The 19,879-nt window shown below is 54.8% G+C and overlaps 7 protein-coding genes across 7 annotated transcripts; 2 read left to right on the forward strand and 5 right to left on the reverse strand.

Annotated features, from left to right (window-relative positions):
- Positions 1-1,237: 1,237 nt before the first annotated feature.
- On the forward strand, positions 1,238-2,496 carry BBK36DRAFT_1184460 (hypothetical protein; the record flags this gene model as incomplete). The annotated part of the gene is made up of 4 exons (XM_024896399.1): positions 1,238-1,278; positions 1,349-1,563; positions 1,636-2,039; positions 2,149-2,496. The coding sequence occupies 4 exons, from the start codon at positions 1,238-1,240 to the stop codon at positions 2,494-2,496; spliced, it is 1,008 nt and encodes a 335-aa protein (XP_024745898.1).
- Positions 2,497-3,372: 876 nt separating this feature from the next.
- Positions 3,373-4,836, reverse strand: BBK36DRAFT_1162837 (adenosylhomocysteinase; the record flags this gene model as incomplete). The annotated part of the gene is made up of 3 exons (XM_024894483.1): positions 3,373-3,385; positions 3,447-3,882; positions 3,936-4,836. 3 exons carry the CDS (start codon positions 4,834-4,836, stop codon positions 3,373-3,375), a joined length of 1,350 nt encoding a protein of 449 aa, XP_024745899.1.
- A 1,387-nt stretch (positions 4,837-6,223) lies between these two features.
- BBK36DRAFT_1128900 (hypothetical protein) lies at positions 6,224-7,454 on the reverse strand (the record flags this gene model as incomplete). Its single annotated transcript, XM_024891680.1, has 3 exons — positions 6,224-6,785; positions 6,852-7,318; positions 7,401-7,454. 3 exons carry the CDS (start codon positions 7,452-7,454, stop codon positions 6,224-6,226), a joined length of 1,083 nt encoding a protein of 360 aa, XP_024745900.1.
- An 831-nt stretch (positions 7,455-8,285) lies between these two features.
- On the reverse strand, positions 8,286-8,989 carry BBK36DRAFT_1128681 (hypothetical protein; the record flags this gene model as incomplete). Its single annotated transcript, XM_024891646.1, has 2 exons — positions 8,286-8,496; positions 8,559-8,989. 2 exons carry the CDS (start codon positions 8,987-8,989, stop codon positions 8,286-8,288), a joined length of 642 nt encoding a protein of 213 aa, XP_024745901.1.
- Positions 8,990-12,518: 3,529 nt separating this feature from the next.
- BBK36DRAFT_1128543 (hypothetical protein) lies at positions 12,519-13,078 on the forward strand (the record flags this gene model as incomplete). The annotated part of the gene is made up of 2 exons (XM_024891629.1): positions 12,519-12,671; positions 12,797-13,078. The coding sequence occupies 2 exons, from the start codon at positions 12,519-12,521 to the stop codon at positions 13,076-13,078; spliced, it is 435 nt and encodes a 144-aa protein (XP_024745902.1).
- Positions 13,079-13,250: 172 nt separating this feature from the next.
- Positions 13,251-14,751, reverse strand: BBK36DRAFT_1106526 (hypothetical protein; the record flags this gene model as incomplete). Its single annotated transcript, XM_024889212.1, has 2 exons — positions 13,251-14,003; positions 14,323-14,751. Coding segments are annotated over 2 exons (1,182 nt in total), but the record flags the coding sequence as incomplete, so codon positions are not given.
- Positions 14,752-16,550: 1,799 nt separating this feature from the next.
- On the reverse strand, positions 16,551-19,484 carry BBK36DRAFT_1184482 (hypothetical protein; the record flags this gene model as incomplete). Its single annotated transcript, XM_024896400.1, has 2 exons — positions 16,551-18,879; positions 18,958-19,484. 2 exons carry the CDS (start codon positions 19,482-19,484, stop codon positions 16,551-16,553), a joined length of 2,856 nt encoding a protein of 951 aa, XP_024745904.1.
- Positions 19,485-19,879: the final 395 nt, after the last annotated feature.

The following is a 19,879-nucleotide window of genomic DNA, read 5'->3' on the forward strand; positions in this document are numbered from 1 at the left end:
ATTTGATTATGATGCTCGTTTCTCGTCAACTGCAGTGGTTGCCAAAGTTGAGCTGCCAACTGACTCGAAGCCAAAGCATCATACAATTGGAACCCAGAGCCATGTTTCCACTCACCAAAAGCTGATCACCTTGCTAGTCTCCGATCTCGCCAGTCATGCAAATGGTCAATGCGGAGAGCCTGTCCGATGCTGCAACTCAGCAGCCCATCCAGCCATCCAGCCGCTTCAATCTATAGCCGACCCTTTCCATGCCGTTTTACCTTGTCACTTTTGTTACCTACCTACCAAGGTGCCTCCCCCCTCACTTTCAGCCGAAGAGCAACTCCCGAGTCCCAGTAACATCAATCAGGTTTGTCACTGTGCCAAGTAGACGGACAGGTGCAATGCCTCCCGGGATAATTTCCTGCCTTGGTAAAGGATATACTCACGGCGGGAAAATGTTCAATATGAATGTGTGGCTATAGTCGGCTGTAGAGATGGATTCTCCGTCACGGCTGGAGGAGAGAGTCAGGTAAAGGCGGGCATTTGAGGATCCGCTGCCCCCCACTGGAGTTTGGTTGGTGTAATACACTGGCTACATGTATGTGAGGTGCCTTAAAAGAGCAGAGTCCGGCGAACGATGCCGTATGGTGGTGATGACCAAAGCGAAGAACGGCACTCAGATGTGCAAAAAGCTCCCGGAAAAGAGATAATTATACATCATATCAATGTTCAGCACCATCTTCACACCAGATAGAGACATCCCGTAGAGCAATCATCCGAGTACATTGGCGAAAAGGAACAAGATGAAAGAACAATAGATGACCTACCGGAGCACCTCCCGAAGTTCTCCAACAAGCCCCACGGCCTTTGTTCCCCCGCGCTACGGGGCAGTATTTGGGGGCATCTACTCAAAGTCTAGTAGGTGACCTCCCTGTGGAATCTTTACCCCGCCGAACCGCGGGGCCTGCTCTACTGGTGTGTGCGAGCTCGAGAGCAAACATTAGACCATCAACTGGGCGACGATATTAATGGATCCGATGTCCCTCCTCTTCTCCTCTCTTTTCGATCCCCTCTCTTTTCCCTAGATCTCTTGTTTACTTCTGCAATTTCTTGCTTTTTCTCCTCTCTCTTTTTCCTTTCTGCAGTTTGTTGCTCTGCTCTAGATACCCTCGCCGTCGGTGCAATTGCAGCATCTCCTCCCAACTCTCATCCCCTCCCATCTCTCCATCACCACCCCCCAAAACGCCTGCCCACCATGAGCCGTCCCAAGGTCCTCCTCCTGGGCAAGATTGACCAGTACATCTCCAATTCCAACCTCGTATCTCCCTGCTCTTCGTACACAGCTAACGGAAATCTTGGCCCCCAGCGCCCACGACGCCTGGTCAACCATCGCCGACATCGCCGACGTGATCAAGCCAAAGTCCACCAACAGAGCCGACTTCATCGCCGAGTGCCAGTCCGGCGCCCTCGACGGCATCAGCGTCGCCTACCGCACCTTTGACTCCGTCTCCGTCACGGGCAAGATTGACAGCGAGCTCCTCGACCACCTGCCCAAGACCATCAAGTTCCTCTGCCACAACGGTGAATAACATCCATCTATCCCCCCCTCTCCTCTCCATATATACAAGAACAAGAGTTGACTTAAAAAAAAAGGCGCCGGCTACGACCAAATCGACGTCCAAGCCTGCACCGCCCACGGCGTCCACGTCTCAAACACCCCGACCGCCGTCGACGACGCCACCGCCGACGTGACCATCTGGCTGCTCATCGGCGCCCTGCGCAACCTCCCCATCGGCATCCACGCCCTGCGCGCCGGCAAGTGGCGCGGCTACCCCCCGCCCGCCCTCGGCCACGACCCCCAGGGCAAGATCCTCGGCATCCTGGGCATGGGCGGCATCGGCCGCAACGTCGCCGCCAAGGCCCGCGCCTTTGGCATGCGCATCCGCTACCACAACCGCTCCCGGCTGAGCCCCGAGCTCGAGGAGGGCGCCGAGTACGTCGACTTTGAGACGCTGCTCAGGGAGAGCGACGTCCTGAGCTTGAACCTGCCTCTCAACGTACGTTTTTTTCCACATATCAGCTCCTCCCCCCCCTTGCTTTCCCAAACTCTTTTACCTTTATATACATGTTCGTCCCCTCCCCATGCTGACTCTTCCAAAATTCCAGCCCAGCACCCGCCACTCCATCGCCGCCCCCCAGTTCGCCCTCATGAAGCCCGGCATCGTCATCGTAAACACCGCCCGCGGCGCCGTCATGGACGAGGCCGCCCTCGTCGACGCCCTCGCCTCCGGCCAGGTCTCCTCCGTCGGCCTCGACGTCTACGAGAACGAGCCCGAGATCCACCCCGGCCTCCTCGCCAACCCCTCCGTCCTCCTCGTCCCCCACATGGGCACCTGGACCCAGGAGACGCAGCAGAAGATGGAGGAGTGGACTATTGACAACGTGCGCATGGCCGTCAAGGAGGGCAAGCTCAAGAGCATCGTGCCCGAGCAGAAGTCGCTGCAGGCCGCGTGACTGCATGGCGGCGTGAAGCTGTGAATTTCTGCTACTTGAAACTTGTAACACTTGAATTTTGTCCTAAAACTGGCATGCGATAGAGTTGAAGAACGAATACAAAAGACTTCCTTGTAGACGGATCAGTAGTAAGGTGTTGGATCTCGTATGGTAGCCTTACTAAACTGCGGGAATGCCTTCTCATACAGAATACATGTCCAAAAGCTGGATTCACCAACGTCAATGTACCACCAACTGAACTTGATAACTTTCTGTCCAGGAGCCATAACAGTATATCAGCATACCTTATGTGATAATTGGTATGCATCACAAACGTGGTGTCAACACTGAATATAGACAACTGCCGCCTCCTAATCAAATCAAGAACAGCAATTCACAGAGATTTCACACGGGAAAGAGTAATTTACCCAGACAAGAGGCAAAAAGTTGCCCCTACTTCAATTTTCTATATCTTCAGCCGCGGTTGACGGGCTTTTCATCAATCCGCCCCCTGAACCACTCTCTTTGTGCTTCGTCTTCCTCAAATGTCTTTATATATGTCCGCGATTTCTTGTCTCGCCATGGGGGGAATCATCATGTAGCAAAGATAAATTTACCAGACGCCGTGTTTGTTGAAAAGGCCCTTCTTTTCCCCGCCCCCGCCCTGCGAGAACCCCAAGAAAAAAGTCTTTGAAAACCAAAGAAGCAAATCAAAATCAAACCGAAAAAACCCATGGGCTTTTGAATTTTCCCTGCCCAGATGTGCCCCCCCGCCAGTTCATGATGCTGTTGAAATCACAAGTTTTCCCAATGACCGGGTCATAGATCCCGAAGAAATGTCGTTGTGCGAAGGAGTCCAGTTGAAGGATCCTGAGAGTATGATACATAAGAGGGTGCTTAGTAGCGGTAGCTGTGAAGAAGTTCGTTAGCACATGTTGCAGATCAATCATATGAATCGAGAGGATGCTTACATCTCAGCCTTGAAGGGACCCTCAACCTCGAGGCCAAGGTACTCGGCCTGGACCTTGGTCAGGGTGGTCAGCTCAGCCTGGCAGTGGGCCAGGTGCAGCTTGGCGACCTCCTCGTCCAGAGTCTTGGGCAGGACGTAGACGCCAGTCTCGAGCTTGCCGGTCTTGCCGAACTCGACGTACTTCTCAGACCAGGCCTTGTCCTGGTTCTTGTACAGAGCAATCTGGGCAAGGACCTGGTTGGAGAAGGAGCAGGACATGACGAAGGAAGAGTGGCCGGTGGCACAGCCAAGGTTGACCAGACGACCCTCAGCCAGGAGGATGATGTGGCGGCCGCTGGCCATGGTGAATCGGTCGACCTGGGGCTTGATGTTCTGGACAGACTTGGCGTTGGCCTTGAGCCAAGCAACGTCGATCTCAATGTCGAAGTGGCCAATGTCTTTGGAATCTGTTAGCATTGTACCCCTAAAAAGATGTAAGAGTCAAACTTACTGCAAACGATGGCATCGTTGGGCATGGCCTCGAAGTGGACACCAGTCAGAATGTCACGGCAGCCAGTGGTGGTGACAAAGATCTGGCCGATGGGGGCAGCCTTCTCCATGGTGGTGACCTGGTAGCCGGCCATGGCAGCCTGGAGGGCATTGATGGGGTCAATCTCGGTGACGATGACACGGGCACCCATGCCGTGCAGGGCCATGGCGCAGCCCTTGCCAACATCTCCGAATCCAGCAACGACGGCGACCTTGCCGGCAATCATGACATCGGTGGCACGCTTGATGCCGTCAATCAGGGACTCACGGCAACCGTACAGGTTGTCGAACTTGGACTTGGTGACGGAGTCGTTGACGTTGATGGCAGGGACCAGCAGCTTGCCCTCCTTGAGCATGCGGTACAGGTGGTGGACACCGGTGGTGGTCTCCTCAGAGACACCGTAGCAGTCCTTGAGCTGCTCGGGGTACTTGCTGTGGACCAGGGCAGTCAGGTCGCCGCCGTCGTCGAGGATCAGGTTGAGCTTCTTGCCGTCCTTGAAGGCGGTCAGCTGCTGCTCGAGGCACCAGTTGTACTCCTCCTCGGTCTCGCCCTTCCAGGCAAAGACGGGGATGCCGGCGGCGGCAATGGCAGCGGCGGCGTGGTCCTGGGTGCTGAAGATGTTGCAGCTGGTCCAGGTGATCTCGGCACCCAAAGCGGCCAGAGTCTCGATCAGGACGGCGGTCTGGATGGTCATGTGCAGGCAGCCAGCAATGCGGGCGCCGGCGAGGGGCTGGTCGCCGGCGTACTTGCGGCGGATGGCCATCAGACCGGGCATCTCGTTCTCAGCGAGCTCAATCTCCCTGCGGCCAAAGGCGGCCAGGGACAGGTCGGCGACCTTGAACTTGTGGGCGGGAGCAGACATGGTGAAGGGTGAGGTGCTGAGGAAGAGACTCGGCGGCTGACTGGGAGGAGAAAAGATGAGGGAGAAGGAAGAATAGTGGTTGAGAATAGCGGGATGGAGAAGGAAGAAGAGGAAGAAAAATCAGACGGGGATTTGTCCAGATAAAAAGAAGTCGGTACTAGCAGTAGCTCAGGCCAGCAGGAGGGGGAGAAATCCCGTCAAAAAGCGGGCGGTGTGTCTAGAGGGGCAAAATTTCTCACCAAGCGGGGCACGACCTGGCCTCGGACGGAGTGTGAGCAAATGAGGAGGGCGGCTGGAAGTGCATGGCCGTTGCTGTCTGTTGGGGAGGATCCCAATGGCACCGATTATAAGCATTAGCGGCTGCAGATGGGCGTCGAGGCACATGCAAAACCGCAGCAGGATGCCGGGCCACGTCTCACATCAGGCGGGGGGTCGGAATCCTGGGCGTGCGGTATTACTTGGGACGCGGAGAGGCATTTGCGCGGACCGAGAGCTGCCTGAAGCTCTCAATTGCTATCTGACCATCAAGGTTGAGCTCAATGAGACTATCCAGTGAGAGGACCCCTAATATCTGATAGGTATTCGCTGTACTATCACGGTCGATATAGTCACTGTTCTCGCACTCTCAATGGGTGGTGCAGATGGTTACACGCACACACTCGGACGCACGAAATACACCCGCTACACCCCGCCGATGGACCGACCCAATAGACGACGACGCACTCACTCCATCTGACACGCAGCTTCGGACTGACACCAAAATACTAGATAGATACTACCAGGTAATACCAGGTACGGAGTAGAAAGGCAGTCGACGGCTTCCGTCTTACGGCGACTATTTACTCCATCTCCGGCTGCTGATCTGCTCTGCATCGGACTTTCATGGATGTCGGTGCTTTTCCCCTTCAGGACTCCCCGCAACCATCAGCCAGGCTTGGAAGAAAGGCCCCGAATCCATGCAAAGTCAGATTTGTTATCAGCCGGTTCGTTTATATAGTAGAGAAATACTACCAGGGTTCAATCAAGATAGATGTGGTATGTAGAATTGAAAGATGGACAGAGTCCGAAAGGAACGGAGACACGCACATACATTGACACAGAGGAACAAGGCCGATTTCCAACAAAGCAACAAGAAAATAATAGTGGTATCTAACAGTGAAAATACAAGTCTAGGGCGTAGAAATCCTTCGTTTCAGACACTTTCTTATGACTCTCTTGTCGCTGCAGATCTAGACCAGAAGTACTTGATTAACTTTCCACCCAAACCGGAACGCCGCCAATGCACCCTGCCGCCAATTGCCTCCCCACCAAAGACCGAACGAGAGCGCTTTTTCTCTTGTGCTTTCTCTTCTTCTTTTGAAATACTTATATCACCAACATCAGCTGCTTACTGGGGCAGCAGGTTCTCCCGCACGGCAAACATCTTGGAGCTGATGTTGGCCGTGAAGCCGTCCACCTGCTTGCTGTACTGCTCGACCTGCTTGGCGTTGAGCATGCCCTCCAGCCGGCTGGGCTCCGTGGGCAGCTTGAACAGCCGCTGCCACTCGTCCTCGGGCAGCAGGGGCTGCTTGGCGAGGGTGCGCTGGGCGTTCTCGGCCTTTCGCTTGGCCTGCCACTGGGTGATCTTGGTCTGCTCACGCGCCAGCTGGCGCTGGTAGAACTGGAAGTTGTTGAGGTCCACGTAGTGCGACTCGATGCTCTCGAGCAGCAGATCGCACGTCTTCTCCAGGAAGGGGTCAATCGACAGGTCCAGGTTGTCGATGGAAGGGTATAGAGGCGCCTTGATGCGGTCGTTGTTGAGGTCGCTGAGCGACGTGGGCTCCTTGGGCTCGGTGGCAGCCGGGGGCGCGGGCAGCTGGTGAAGGAAGGAGGTGAGGAGGTGTGAGTTGTGGACGGCGAGAGGGTACTCCTGCAGAATGTCGCGGAACGAGAGCTTCGACTTTTGCAGGCTATTCGAAACATTGTCAGCATCATCATGTCCAGCCCAAGCCGCCCATCACCGATAAGGGACTCACCTCTCAGTTGTGAATTTGCCCTCCTTGTAGACGGTCATGAAGAGGTTGGTCAGGCGGTACGCCTTCAAAGCCAAGGTTCCCTGCGAGCTGCGGCTGGTGTCGTAGACAAGGGCAACAGTCTTGTCGTTGTCCTTCTGGTAGAAGAACTGGTTCTCGATAAAGGCCATGGTGACAAAGTTGCCCATGGTGGCGCTCGTGTACCAGCCGACGTTGTTGGCGTCCACGTTGACCTCCTTGAGGTGTCGGATCATCTCGGCCTGGTAGGCGATGTTGGACTTGGCTCGAGGAGCGGCGGCGGCGAGGTTGGAGGCATCATTCTGGTGGGAATCGGCAGCGGAGGTGTCGATGGTGGGGAAGGCGAAGGTGTTTGTAATCTCCAGTGTGCCGTTCTGGTCCATGCCCACGAGGGAGCCGGTCGCCACGGTCGGGAAGGTCGACGAGCAGTGCCGGGCAATCTTGAGGATCACCTGTTGTTGCCAAGTGTCAGTCTTGAAGCTTCACCCTCATCCCTCATCATCGCGAGGTGGGGCACCGCGAGCTCCCACTCACCAGAGCATCGATCTGCACCGCCTGGAAAGGCGCATCCTTGGGAGCTTCGCTCATCTTGGCGGATTCGAAAATGGTTCGTGAGGGTTCGAGGAAGAGGAGTGGCGACGTTCGAGCCGAGGTTGACGCCGGATTGCGCTGATTGATGGCAGCTTCAGAAGCGCTCGCTCTGGTGGTGGAATATCGAACTTTTCGTCTCGCGTACCAGATTTGTGGGCGTTGTGGGTTCGGGCGGTGAGCGGCGGCAGAATGGGAGGGGGCCTTGGGGAAGCCCAAAGTGCAGCCGCCAACCGCATCCTGTGAACGCCTCAACATGAAACCTTCTTCATTCAGCAGCATGTCATCTCCAGCAGCAATCGACTCAGCAAACAGTCACTCACTCACCCGTGCATCGCCAGCTCGCAAAACGACAGTTCGCAACTTCGACAACAACTCTAGACATAGCCATAAGTAGACGAATACAGACACATTCATTTTCGCGCGCAAATCTCTCACAAGAGTTTCAACCAACGTGCCAGGCATTCAGGAGTCTCGATGCCGTGGCCGCGCCGTCATTGTTCACGCATCGCCGCGGCTTTGTTTCGTTGACGGATTACGCAAGTATTATTCAGTCTATTTCTACTCTATGCTCCAGTTCTTTTGTTTTTGAAATCCCAACCATGACGCTCGCTTATCCTCCATGATATCTTATGCCCAAAACAAGAAAGAAAGAAAAAATACGCGCTTTCGTCGCAAAACGCTTTCCAGACCCAAATCAAATCCCAGAATACTCCTCCGAACCCTTGTTTTGTCGAGTCCATTTTTTCTCATCTTCGTCTGTTCACGCCTGGAGCCAGAACTGACCAACCAAGCAAAGTTGCTCGGGAGCGGTGACCGTGTCGATCCATCTTACTCCCAGTCCTCAAGCACCCAATCATCAACGTCGTCTCGAATGGTGAGGCGGTGTTGGTCAATCTTCCAGAAGGCGTACATGTTCCGCGTGGCGCCGACTGCCTTGCGGTGTGCCGGTCCCCTGCCGCCAACCAATGCGTCCTCCCGCGATCTCCAGACGCAGGTTGCCAAGTTTCTGAGCTCAGGGTCCGGCGAACCAAACCAGTACCTGTTGCATCTGGTTAGCATCAAAACTCAATGAAGCAGGCAGGGATGTTTTTTCCATCTTACTTCAGGAAGCCTCCGCTGGCAACGGCTTCGGCATGGGCGGCCTTGTCTAATGCGCCAAGGTGGGCGTAATCGGTACTCGGCTTGATCTGCGACCGGAACGCGACAATGTAGAAGGAGGTCTCCTTGAACGGCCTTCCGGACTCCTGAGACAGGCGCTTCAGTTCTTCCAGAACCTCGGGCCAGTTGAAAGACTCGGAATAAGGTGCAGTCGCATAGTCCTCGCGAATTGACTTCAGGCGCTGCAGGGCTCTCGCCAGCAGGGCACCTTCATGCGAAAGGGTGTCCAGATCGAGGAGATGTTCCCTATCCGTGTATGGCGACTTGATGATGAACCTCTCCTCGTCTGAGGGGCTCAGCTCGATGACCGGAGTCGACTCCTTTGGCAACGAGGGCACCTCGACGGGCTGCACCAACTCGACTGAGGCGGCCATGATGATCGACTTGATATGTGCTGGTGGTTTCGGAGCAGGAATTGTTGTTATGAGATGACGAAATCGGTCTTTTCGAAACGCTTTGGCTTGATGATGAAGGGAAAGAAAAGAGGAAGGAAAGGGGGAAGAATGAGATGGATGGGGGACCTCGGATGAGTATTTATTCGCAGTGGCTGGCTGCAAAGTGACACAGGGCCAAGCCGGAGGACGGACTACACCGCCCGGGCCTCGCAGATGCACTCGTCTCAGCTTCCAACGACGGCTAAGCTAGACGGCTGTACTGGACTGGAGCAATCACGAGATATCTTACTCGATGATGCCACGAGTCGTGGGGTATGGGCCCGGAGACGTCGAGGTACCTGCTGGATTAAGGGCCCAAGATCGATTGCGTGACTGGCACTTGATGAGGTGGACCGTGGTTCAAATTTCGCAATACCGGATCTACGCCAGCAAACGTTTCACAAAGTGCGACTCCTAGCGGCTGGAAACGGTGGTCACTGCATGCCGAACCCTTATTTATGAGATGCCAATGTCTAGCCACTAGACTCTGGCCTACGTGCTGACTTTTCAGAAGCCATCAAATGACCCTGCTAGACCCTTGAAAGAATCTCACAGAGCCCGGGAGATGTACTTTTCCATCCAGCATTACTCATACAAGGGTTTCGAAGATTCCGCCCCGTGCGTTACGCAGTCGACTCGGCCTGTCAACGTTCGGAGAAGACCAGGGCGACAACGGATCCCGCTTTAGCGTGCAACGCCACGCATGGTCTGGATGACACCATTTCGGTGGCACCCAACCATTGATCGAAGAAACTCATTGTTTTGGTGAAAACTTTTATTTCCGCATCTTGACGTGCTGTAGGCTGTGTTGCCGCTGCCAATGGGATAAGAGGGAAGTGAGATGCCCCAATGCGAGGCTCTGGCTCGGCAGAAATAGGTGGTCCTACGACAGCCGGACCTGCGTATGGACTGGGAACGAGAGGCATGACCCGTGAAGCCGATGCATGATCCCGGCCTGTCAATCGTGGAGAGCCGAGTCTCCAACTGCCGCCCTGCCGTCGAATTACTATCGTGGCAGGCGTGCCCTATTCAACGGCCCAAATTTGCCCATCTGCCATTGGCCACATACGTGTCCCGCATAGGGGTGGAAAAAATCTGAGATGGACCGGTAAGAAACCGGAGAAGCCGGGATCGCCGATGCGGGCGCGGAACTCGGGACATGGACCCTGACGATCAATAGGGCCCGCCTTGGACAACTTGCCATTACGCAAAGGGCCACGCAACTGAACTACGCACCGTGAACGTGTGACTGTTGGTCCTGGGAATGTGAGGAGCTCCCACGGTCGGTTTCTTATATCAAGCATATGTACCATTGCTTTCAAAGAGCCATATGGGTCTTTGATTTACGCCTGAATCTCCCCCGCAATGATATGCAAGTCGACCAATGTTGGACGGTTCCCCGCGCACGCAAGTCTCAACGATCGCCTGGAGAAAGGTGGACAGGCCATTCGACAGATTGCGTGATGCGAGCGTTCGCATGAAACATCACATTGATGTAGTTTCCAACATCAATTAATACTGGTCCACCCTTGGAAATTGACCTCAGGCGCCTCCCGCTCCCCGCAGCGGCTTTCGAGATGGCAAACAACGAGGCGCTCCCCCCGTTGTGTGAAAATAGAAGGTTGGCGGCGTGTTCGTCGCCATGGATGATGCCAAGCGATGGAGGCATTCCAGTACGGCAATAAGTTGCAGAATGCAGCTCTTGGGCACAGCCAATAAGGAGAAGCGACCGTGGATGTTTGCGCTTGACGACAGCTTCTTGAAGACGAGCCACCCGTCGACAGACCTTCTGACAGCTGGATGACATTGGGAGACAGAGCGTGGCCTGGTACAGCAACGCCCCAGCACCTGATGAGATTATCAATCTCGCTCCTATACTTGCGTTCCTTGACAGATTGCTTTGTTAAGTCGACACATATGAGAGGCAGCTTGGAAAGCGTTGGTTTTGAGCGGAAGAATATGGATGGTGCTGGCACCTGGGGTGAGAAAATGGCTAAATCTTTCTTTTCACAGACGAGAGTCGTGGGAGGCGGGTTGGATCCCGGTTTTGGAGACTCTGCCAGCATTCCAAGGTGACATTTGCATGCAGTACCGTAACTCTCAGCTACATCCCTGGAGGCACAGCTATACCTACTCTCACTGCATGCAATGATGATGCACTCAATGGTAGGCTGATACTAACAATGCAGTTGCTGCTCGTGATCCTCACATGCCCATCAGGATGGGCATATTGGCATAGGCAAGGCCACCAATCAGCGGCAGAAGAACAGACAACAGCGAGTCAACGTGCCAATGGTCTAACAATCTTCTCAATATCTCTCATATGCTCTGGCAGGATGGTTCACCGACGTCCAATGGAGAAGGTATCACGGTCAAGGCTACGAGTCTCGTGTCTGATCTTATCGTTGGGCTTTTATCTTTCTGGCAGCTGGTTTGACAGATTTGATGATGTCAACGTAATGTCTCTTGTAGTTGCTATCATCACTCTACTACTTATTCCGGGGTGCATGTTCAAGTATTTCAGTCATGTTACGCTAAACGTGGATAGGTAGGCGTAGGACCTGGCTTAGTAACTTTTAGACCATCCCATTAGATAGAGGTCTGGAAGGTGTATCGATGGGTCGAAGAGATGTCAAGCGTTCACTAGGCACCTACAGTAGTAAAGAATATCTCTACAGGTTCGGGTTTTCTCAAGAGAGTCTCTCTTCCAAGCAACACCACATCATCCTAGAGCCCTGCCGGAAACTGGATCAGTCATCTGGCAACTACGTTTCATTATTCAGACGACCGTACGGCTTTATATAATATTTATCACAGTCTCTACATTGTTCACAACTCGAAAGTGTTGTTAAAAGGAGCCAGGCCGCTATTTAGCACACCAACTTGGCCACCCAGCATCTAAGCAGACACAAATGCTTGACGGCTGCTACAGCTCGAGAGTCAGGCATATTACAGCTTTCCGCTACTACATACCCATCAATAGAATAATGGATCTATCAGAGCATTGCCATGTAATCACTCTCTCAATGCTCCTCGAGTCAACCAAACACCGCCAGCGTCAGCCCCAGCATCAATGTCACAGTGGACCCCCGCCTAAGGTAAAGTACATACGGTACTTTCCAAAAACGGCAATCCAATTCGCAGTTTAGCGCGATACTATGCTTTGTCAACGGCTTCCCGGCGTATCCTCCGTGTTAACTTACTCCATACTACAATATCGGTGATGCAGTCGAGAACGGGACATGGAACTCGCAGAATAGCGCAGATGATAGTACTACAACTATGGATTCGAAGAACTTAGAATCTCATTCATCTGCTTGACAACAACCTTCGGCCCCAAGTATAAAGTCAAGCCGCCTCTCCCTGCCATGTCCAACATCATCCCGAAACCAGGACATCAACTCTTTTAGCAACAACGCACACAACACCCACGCAAACCAACCTCCAGATCCAGCAAGCCAGAAAAAAAATGGCCACCAAAGAAAGACTCCTCCGCATCACCCTCATGCAATACAAGAATCCCAACCTCACCGACGCCCAATTCCAAAAACACTGGACCGAGCACCACGCACCGCTGGCGTCGGGCTGGCTCGCCCGCAACGGCATCATCGGCTACGCTCAGGTAAAAAGTCGCTTGTCTTCAACTCAACCTCCTCTTCATGACAAGTTCCCCCTTATTCCACGTAATTACACACATCATGTGTAGTTTCAATTCTCCTGACAGAGATGAAAGCTAAAATAATGCAGTATCACACTCCCCCGGAAATCCGCAACCAAGCAACCTCCCTTGCCGAAACAGTCGGCGCCGTCGTCGCCCCTTTCGACGCCTACATCGAGTTCATGGTGCGCAGCGTCGAGGATCTCTGGAAGGCTACCCAGGACCCGGAGTACCCCGTCAGGATGCAGCCGGACGAGGCGTACATGTTTGCGGAGGGCAAGATGCAGGTTACGGTGGGCTGGGTGGAGGTGTATGTGCGAGATGGGGAGGTTGTCAATATCGTGGATGGAAAGTCGGCTTTTGCCCAGTGAAGGGGGCGGTTGACGGTGGAAGGGAGTGCATCACTCAGCATCTTGAGGATGTTGATGTACAGTAGAAAGCTGGTTGTGATATACTCTAGTGAGAGCGGAAAGAGTATAAGAGAAACGAGTCCTGACAGCAAAACATCACAAACACACCTCATCTCCTCCTCCCCCCAACCTCCCTCCCCAGAACCACCGCCAACCCAATCCCCCATCTCCTCCCCATACCGTCCAACAGCCCACACAACCACTCCCCATCCTCCCCATAAACGTCCACCACGCCCGTCAAAGCCTGCACCGCCCCCAGCAGCCCAAACACCCCCGACGTCTCAGGCGACAAACAAGCATTCCCCTTGCCTGCATCGTACAACCCAAGGACATACGACATGCCAGCGCGCAAATCACCCATCGTCTTTGACAAAACAGTCCGCGAAGCGTCCCGCTGTGAGATATACGCCGCCATAAGCGCCGGGTGGGCACTTGCAACGGGCAAGGCGAGGGCATCGAGATACCGCAGCAGCACGGCGTGGACGAGGATCCGACAGGTGCGGTAGTGGTTCCAGACGTATGCCTGCCAGGAACACGCATATTCATGCCGAATAGCAGTAGTATCCCGACGAGGGGAAGATCCGTCCTTTTCAGATCCCTCTTGCACGAGGGTGACGGTATGCCTCCACAGGCCAGGTAATCCCGTCTCCCACGAACAAAGCTCCTCCTCGATACCAACAGCCGCAGAAACTCTTTCCGTCCACTGCGCAACTTCTTCTTCCTGGCCCGTCCCTCCAAGAGAATACAGCTCCGCAAACCGACAAATAATGTCAAAGAGAAGCCTTGCCGGTACAACATGCACATCTGATGCAAACGCGGGACAAGAGCGGGCGAGCTCGCGGATGTGGGCTGGGACGGGCACCTGCTTGATCAGACACCCCATGGCCTATGAAGCAAAAATTTTAGCTGACCTTTTTTTCCATCATTCGGTATAAGTGACCTTGTTCGAAGGGCATCATTACCAGTAAATAAAAGAAGTGAATGAATGCTCGTGTGCTATCCACGCTCCTCTTCCAGTCCTCCGGCGTCCAATGCCGTATTAATGCCGCAGCGCCCTGGAAATGCCATATCCACGCCTCGAGAGAAGATCTATCCTGGCACGCAATCATCTACCACCTCATCCAGTTAGCCCAAATCCCCCATCCTCCATCAACCCTCCTCGACAGCAATCTCCATGGAAAGAGGCAATATCAATGAAAACTCACCTCAAACATCCCCATGAGCACCACCGCCGCAACCGTCCCCTCTCCCCTAACCCGCTCCCCATCCCCCCTTTCAATCACCTCCCCAACCCCCCGCAGCGTAATCCCATACCTCCTCCTCGCCAACTTCAAAAGCCTCCCATCGCCCCCTTCGGAAACCGCCAGTCCGGCCATGCCCACGGCGAGCATTCCCTGCATCTTGACAGGTGAGGTAGAAGAAGAGTAGCCGTTGTTCGCTTGGCCTGCCGCTGCCGCTGCGTACAGCGTCTCGGCGCCACCCCGCGCAAGGGCGTACCTCCGGAAAAAGAACACCTGGGCAACCGATTCCGCGGGAACGCAGAGCTTGTGGTGCAGCAGCGGCAGCTGGTCTTGTCGAATCGTCGTCTGCGTTGCTGGAGCAACGGCGGATGAGGATGAAGATTGTGCTCGCGACAACAACAACGACAACCCGCGGCCCACGTCTTCACTGCCATCGTCACCACCTTCGTCATCATCGTCCACAGGAGATGTGGCTCGTTGCTGGTGCATCATCTCCTTCCCCGTCATCATGACATTCACAAACCGCACTTCCTCCGTCCGGCTTCTATACCCCCAGCAGAATAGCCCTGCCCGCGCGCATTGCGCACAGCGCGGCTTGGTTTCATTGCACTATTGCATCGACCCATGAGATTGCACCCCTCTGGTAGTAACGATCAAGAAACGACTTGATATATTAAGTCGAAAACAAAGAAGAAAAAAAGGGGGGGGAGAAGAATGAACGGAAAGGGGGAAAAGAAGACGTACCCTGATCCGTCGACTCCGGCAATTCACGCACGCCGTACTCCGTATCGAAGCCATCAAGCATAAGGTGGATAATCCCCCTTCAACACACACGACCAAAAGCGAATAATAACCAAAACCGTTACAGTTTAACCTGATTAAATCAACAAGAGACAACTGGAACTGGAGTCTCACCACAAATACAAAGTCAATGGCAAAAGCATAACCTCTAGCAGCAAATACTCATATACCTTACTTCAACCCTAACATTACAAGGAGGTCGTTCTCTGCTACCGGAACCGGAGGCGGAGGAATAAGCAGCACCAAGCGGCCCGTCCGGCCGTACCTAAAGTACTAGTATCTTAAAAAGCTAAGGTATGTAAGATTGAATCTCCTTGGAGCAACAGTCGACTCAAGCTCAAGGCCAAGCTCAACACATGGCATTGTTTTTTGTATACCACGGCTCTCCTGCACTCCCGCATCTGATACACCATAAATCACCCTCACACCAAATGCTGGCTGGCTACACAGCTATCCGGTCAGTTCCTTACCGATTTCATTCTTTCAGCCCAAAGATCTTCACAAATCAGCAGGCAGGGGAAAACAGTGTAACCGGCATCATATTCAATTACCAAATTTATTGTCATATTAAACATAACCTTCTCATCCCCCCTTTCTCCCTCCATTCACAACCACAGGTAGAGTCCATTTACAGTCAACATTGTCTTCTTTCACCACTATCTCAACCTACCGCAACTCCATCTCCCTCCCACTTCTCCCCTCCTGCATCCCCACACTCGATGCTAGCTGACATATGTGACCCCAAGGACACCGCCACATCACCATCCACCTCTTTCTCTCTCTCTCTCCCTCCATAACCTCCATTTTTGCAAGCAAAAAGAAATAAAAAGTAAAATAAAAATCACTCCAAGAGGTTGTTGCACAACGCTGGCCCTGAAGGCATCGTCACAAGACCATCTATCTCATTCCAACTCCAGACAAGGCTAAGAATATTAAAAAGCAAATGCCAACGTCACCAGGATGGGGCCAGAAGAAGGAGAAGCAATAAGATTGGCACCATCCCTTTTTTTCTTGTTCTTCTTGGGTTTGACAGGTGATCGGCGTAAGTGTAAAATTGGGAGGAGTGGTCAGCGGTCGAGGATAACACTCGGCTGCATGCTGGACTGAAAACTACCAGGAGGAGGAGGAGGCCCCAAGCGGGACTGGAGAGGGGAGTTGCCTTTTCTCGTTTCTCTTTTCTGGTCTTCTTTTGTCAAAACCCTCCAGTCGGCTTGGCCAAGACATCAAGAAAGTCGTAGGTATCGTCCTACATCCTCATGAGCAAAAGCTCCCCCAAGGGTATCGAAGTTTAAATAAGGAAAATATGATGCGCGGATATCCAAAAGGAAAACAAATAAAATGGTGTTTGAAATAAGAAAAAGAAAATGGCCGATACAAAAGCGTGTAGATCATCAGTTCCAGCCAAGGGAGTTCTCAGCCGCAACGGGGTGGGAGATGTTGGCAGTCCGGGCAGAGCTGGTTCCGCTGTTGTGGCTGTCGCGAATTCCCGTTCCACCGTAGCTGGACATGTCGCGGCTCATCAGAGCGCCGCCCATGAGGGCAGGGCTTCCGTTGCCGGCATACTGCATGCCGGAAGAACGCTGGCTGCTGCCAATGGAGCTGGTGCGGCGGTGGGCCTGCTTCTTGCGCTTGTAGCGACGAGCAATGATGAACATGGCACCGCCGTACAGGGCACCGAGGCCAACGGCACCCACCGCGATACCGGCGGTGGTGGCCTTCTGCTTGGAGCTCTGGTTGTCCGTGTTGCTGGTGCCAAAGGCATCGTTGTTGGCAGAGCCAGAGGCAGGAGGAGCACCACCGCTGCCGCTGTCGGAGCCATCGGCGCCGTCGGTAGAGCCGCCGTCGGTGAGCTGACCAAAGATGTTGATCTTGGGGTTGATCAGGGCCGTCAGGTTGCGGACAATGGGGTCGGGGTTGTTGTAGATGAGCGAGTTGGCCACCGACATGTCCAGCTGAAGCTTGTCAATCAGGTTCTGGGGATAGTTGATCTTGGCGAGGGTGGTAACATAACCCCACTGGGCACGGGTGTCGTAGGGGACAAGCTTGGCGACCTGAACCTTCGCCACATCGATGCCGGCGGCGGTGGCGAGGGCCTGGGGCAGGTACTTGAAGATCTGAGCGGCGGCAACGGTGTTGCTGGCGACGAACATGTAGTTGAGAGGATACAGGAATCCAATCTGGATGGGGACAGTGCCCTCAGCAGCCGGAGTGTTGGGGTCATCGGGGTAGATGATCTTGGGAACATTGGTCGGCAGGGCCGTCGAGGTGGACGCACTCTGGGACGAGGTCACAGGAGTGAAGGCCATCGTGGTCGGCTCAATGACAATGGTCGTGGGCAGCCAGTCCGCAGTGTTGGTCAGCGTGGCAGTGGGTCGAATGCTCGTGATGGGCTCTGCGCTCGACGTCTGAGTGACCAGGGGAACAGTGACGACCGGAGAGGAAGGCTTGGAAATGGTCACGAGGGTGGAGGGTGAACCGGTTGCCACCGGCTCGCTGGTAGCAGCAGGAGCAGAGGTCGCGGCAGACGTTCCAGTCGCGGGGGCAGACGTCTCAGCAGCGCTGGACGAGTTGCCTGCCGATCCGGTCTCGACAGCAGAGCTAGTAGCGGTAGCAGGGCCGGTGACAGACGCGGAGGCCGAAGTAATCGCGCCGGTTGGCTCACCCGAACTGGTGCCGTTGGTAACAGGAACATCCGTCACCGAGCCGGTGGGAGCACCTGTAGCGGTACCTGTGGGAGGGCTGGTGACGGTCGCAGAACCGGTGACAGGAGGCTCGCTGGAGGTGGAGTTGACGACCGAGCCACCGTCAGAAGTCGTGAGGGGAGGCAGCGGAAGGGAAATGGAGATGGACAGCCCAGGAGTGGTCGAAGGCGGCTCGGAAGAAGTGACGTTGGATCCATCCTGCGAGGTTGCAGGGCTGGACGTGGCAACAGAGGACGTCTCCGTAGGGAGCACAGGCGGCAGGGTCAGAGGCAGAGACAGAGACGGAGACGACGTTCCCGTAGGAAGCACCGGTGGCAGGGTCAAAGGCAGAGACAAGCTGGGCAGAAGTCCGCCGGGAGAGCTGGTCTGTGAGGAAGCAGCCGTCGTCGCCGACCCAGTGCCGGGGAGGGAAGTCTGAACCGGCAGCCCAGAAGTAGCGGGGGCAGAGGTTCCAGGGGCAGACGTGGACTCAGCGGGAGAGGTGGTCTTGGAGGGATCCAGCATGGTCAAGATGGGGTCCAGAAGACCACCGCCCGAGGAGGACGTCTTGGCCGCAGAAGAACTGACATCAGCCTCGGTGGAGTTGCCCACGACGCTGCTGCTATCGGCAATGCCGCTGCTGGGTGAGCCCGGGGCATTGCTGCTGGACTGGGTCTGGGCCGGAGGAGCGGTTGTCGAGGGGAACCGGACGCCAGTAGGGTCAATGACGATTCCAGTCTCAGTAGCCTTGCTCGAGGTGGCCTGGGAAGACGAGGCCTGGGCGCTGCTGTCTGAAGAAGTCGCTTGGGGAGGAGCCGTCTGGACAGAGCTCGCCGCAGAAGACGTGGTGGAAGAGCTCTTGCCGAGGAGGGGGGGAAGGCTGAGACCCAGGCTGATGTCCAGTCCAGAAGAGCCAGTCGAGGAGGCACTGGGAGAGCTGGTTACGGCAGGGGCCGAGGTGGACTGGACAGGGGTTCCAGCAGGAGTCGAGCTACTAGCAGCAGCGGACGACGAGGCAGCGGCGGGAGCGGAAGATGAGCTACCAGCAGCAGCAGAAGACGAGCCAGCAGGCGTTTCGGAAGGCGACGTGGCAGACGATGGCGTAGAAGCGGGCAACTGAGCAGAGGGAGTCGGGCTCGAGGTGGTGTCGGCGGGCGTCGTCTGGGCCAGGGAGCTGCTGGTCTGAGACTTCTGAGGCTTGAAGGGAATCGGAGTGCTACCGGTACCCTCGGGCGTGGGGGTGACGATGATGGTCTTTGATCGAATAATGGTCGTCACACTGCCCGAAGTCGAGGAGCTGGACTCGGAAGCGCTGCTCGATGATGCACTGGTCGTGGCGGACGAGCTGGTCGAGCTGGTCGAGCTGGTAGAGATGCTCGAGCTGGTTGAGCTGGTGGAGTGGTCCCCTCCGAGAAGGCCGGAGATGATGGCGCCCAGGTCCGGGCCGGACGAAGTCGACGTCGAGCTGCTGGTCGTGGTTCCGGGAGCGGTTGTGACGCTGCTGGAAGTGGAGCTGATGGTCGAGTTGGAACCGATGAGGTCGCGCCTGATTTTGTGAGGGTAGTAGATCCGGGGCCGCTCAGCCCCAGAGGCGGCCGCGGACACGGCCAGGGCGGCCAGCAAAGCGAGCGATTTGGACTGCATGGTGATTTGTGGTAATGAATGTATATATCCCCGTGGCGAACGAGTGTGGTTTTATGTTGTTGCAATTATACTATAACTATGGTCAGCGACTGTCATGAGAAATTGCAATCAAGCTGTCGACTGGACAATAGCTCACTGTCAGAAACAGATTCAACGAATGTACTTGACAAAATGTCAATGAGCGTCTTTTATCTGGAACACCATGTTAGCAGAGCTTCTCAAAGGCCGTTTACACCCCATTGTCATCCGGTCTCCAATTGAACGGTTCTGCGTCATCCAACCGGCCATTGTCACCTTTCGTGTCGCCCAACCCATCAGGGCTAATAAGATGAACACAATGACCAGCCAAATGACACCCATTGCGCGCAACCAAATTTTCATCCATGCCGTCTCTT

This window comes from Trichoderma citrinoviride (genome assembly GCF_003025115.1).
Source record: "Trichoderma citrinoviride strain TUCIM 6016 unplaced genomic scaffold BBK36scaffold_16, whole genome shotgun sequence".
Taxonomy (NCBI): domain Eukaryota; kingdom Fungi; phylum Ascomycota; class Sordariomycetes; order Hypocreales; family Hypocreaceae; genus Trichoderma; species Trichoderma citrinoviride.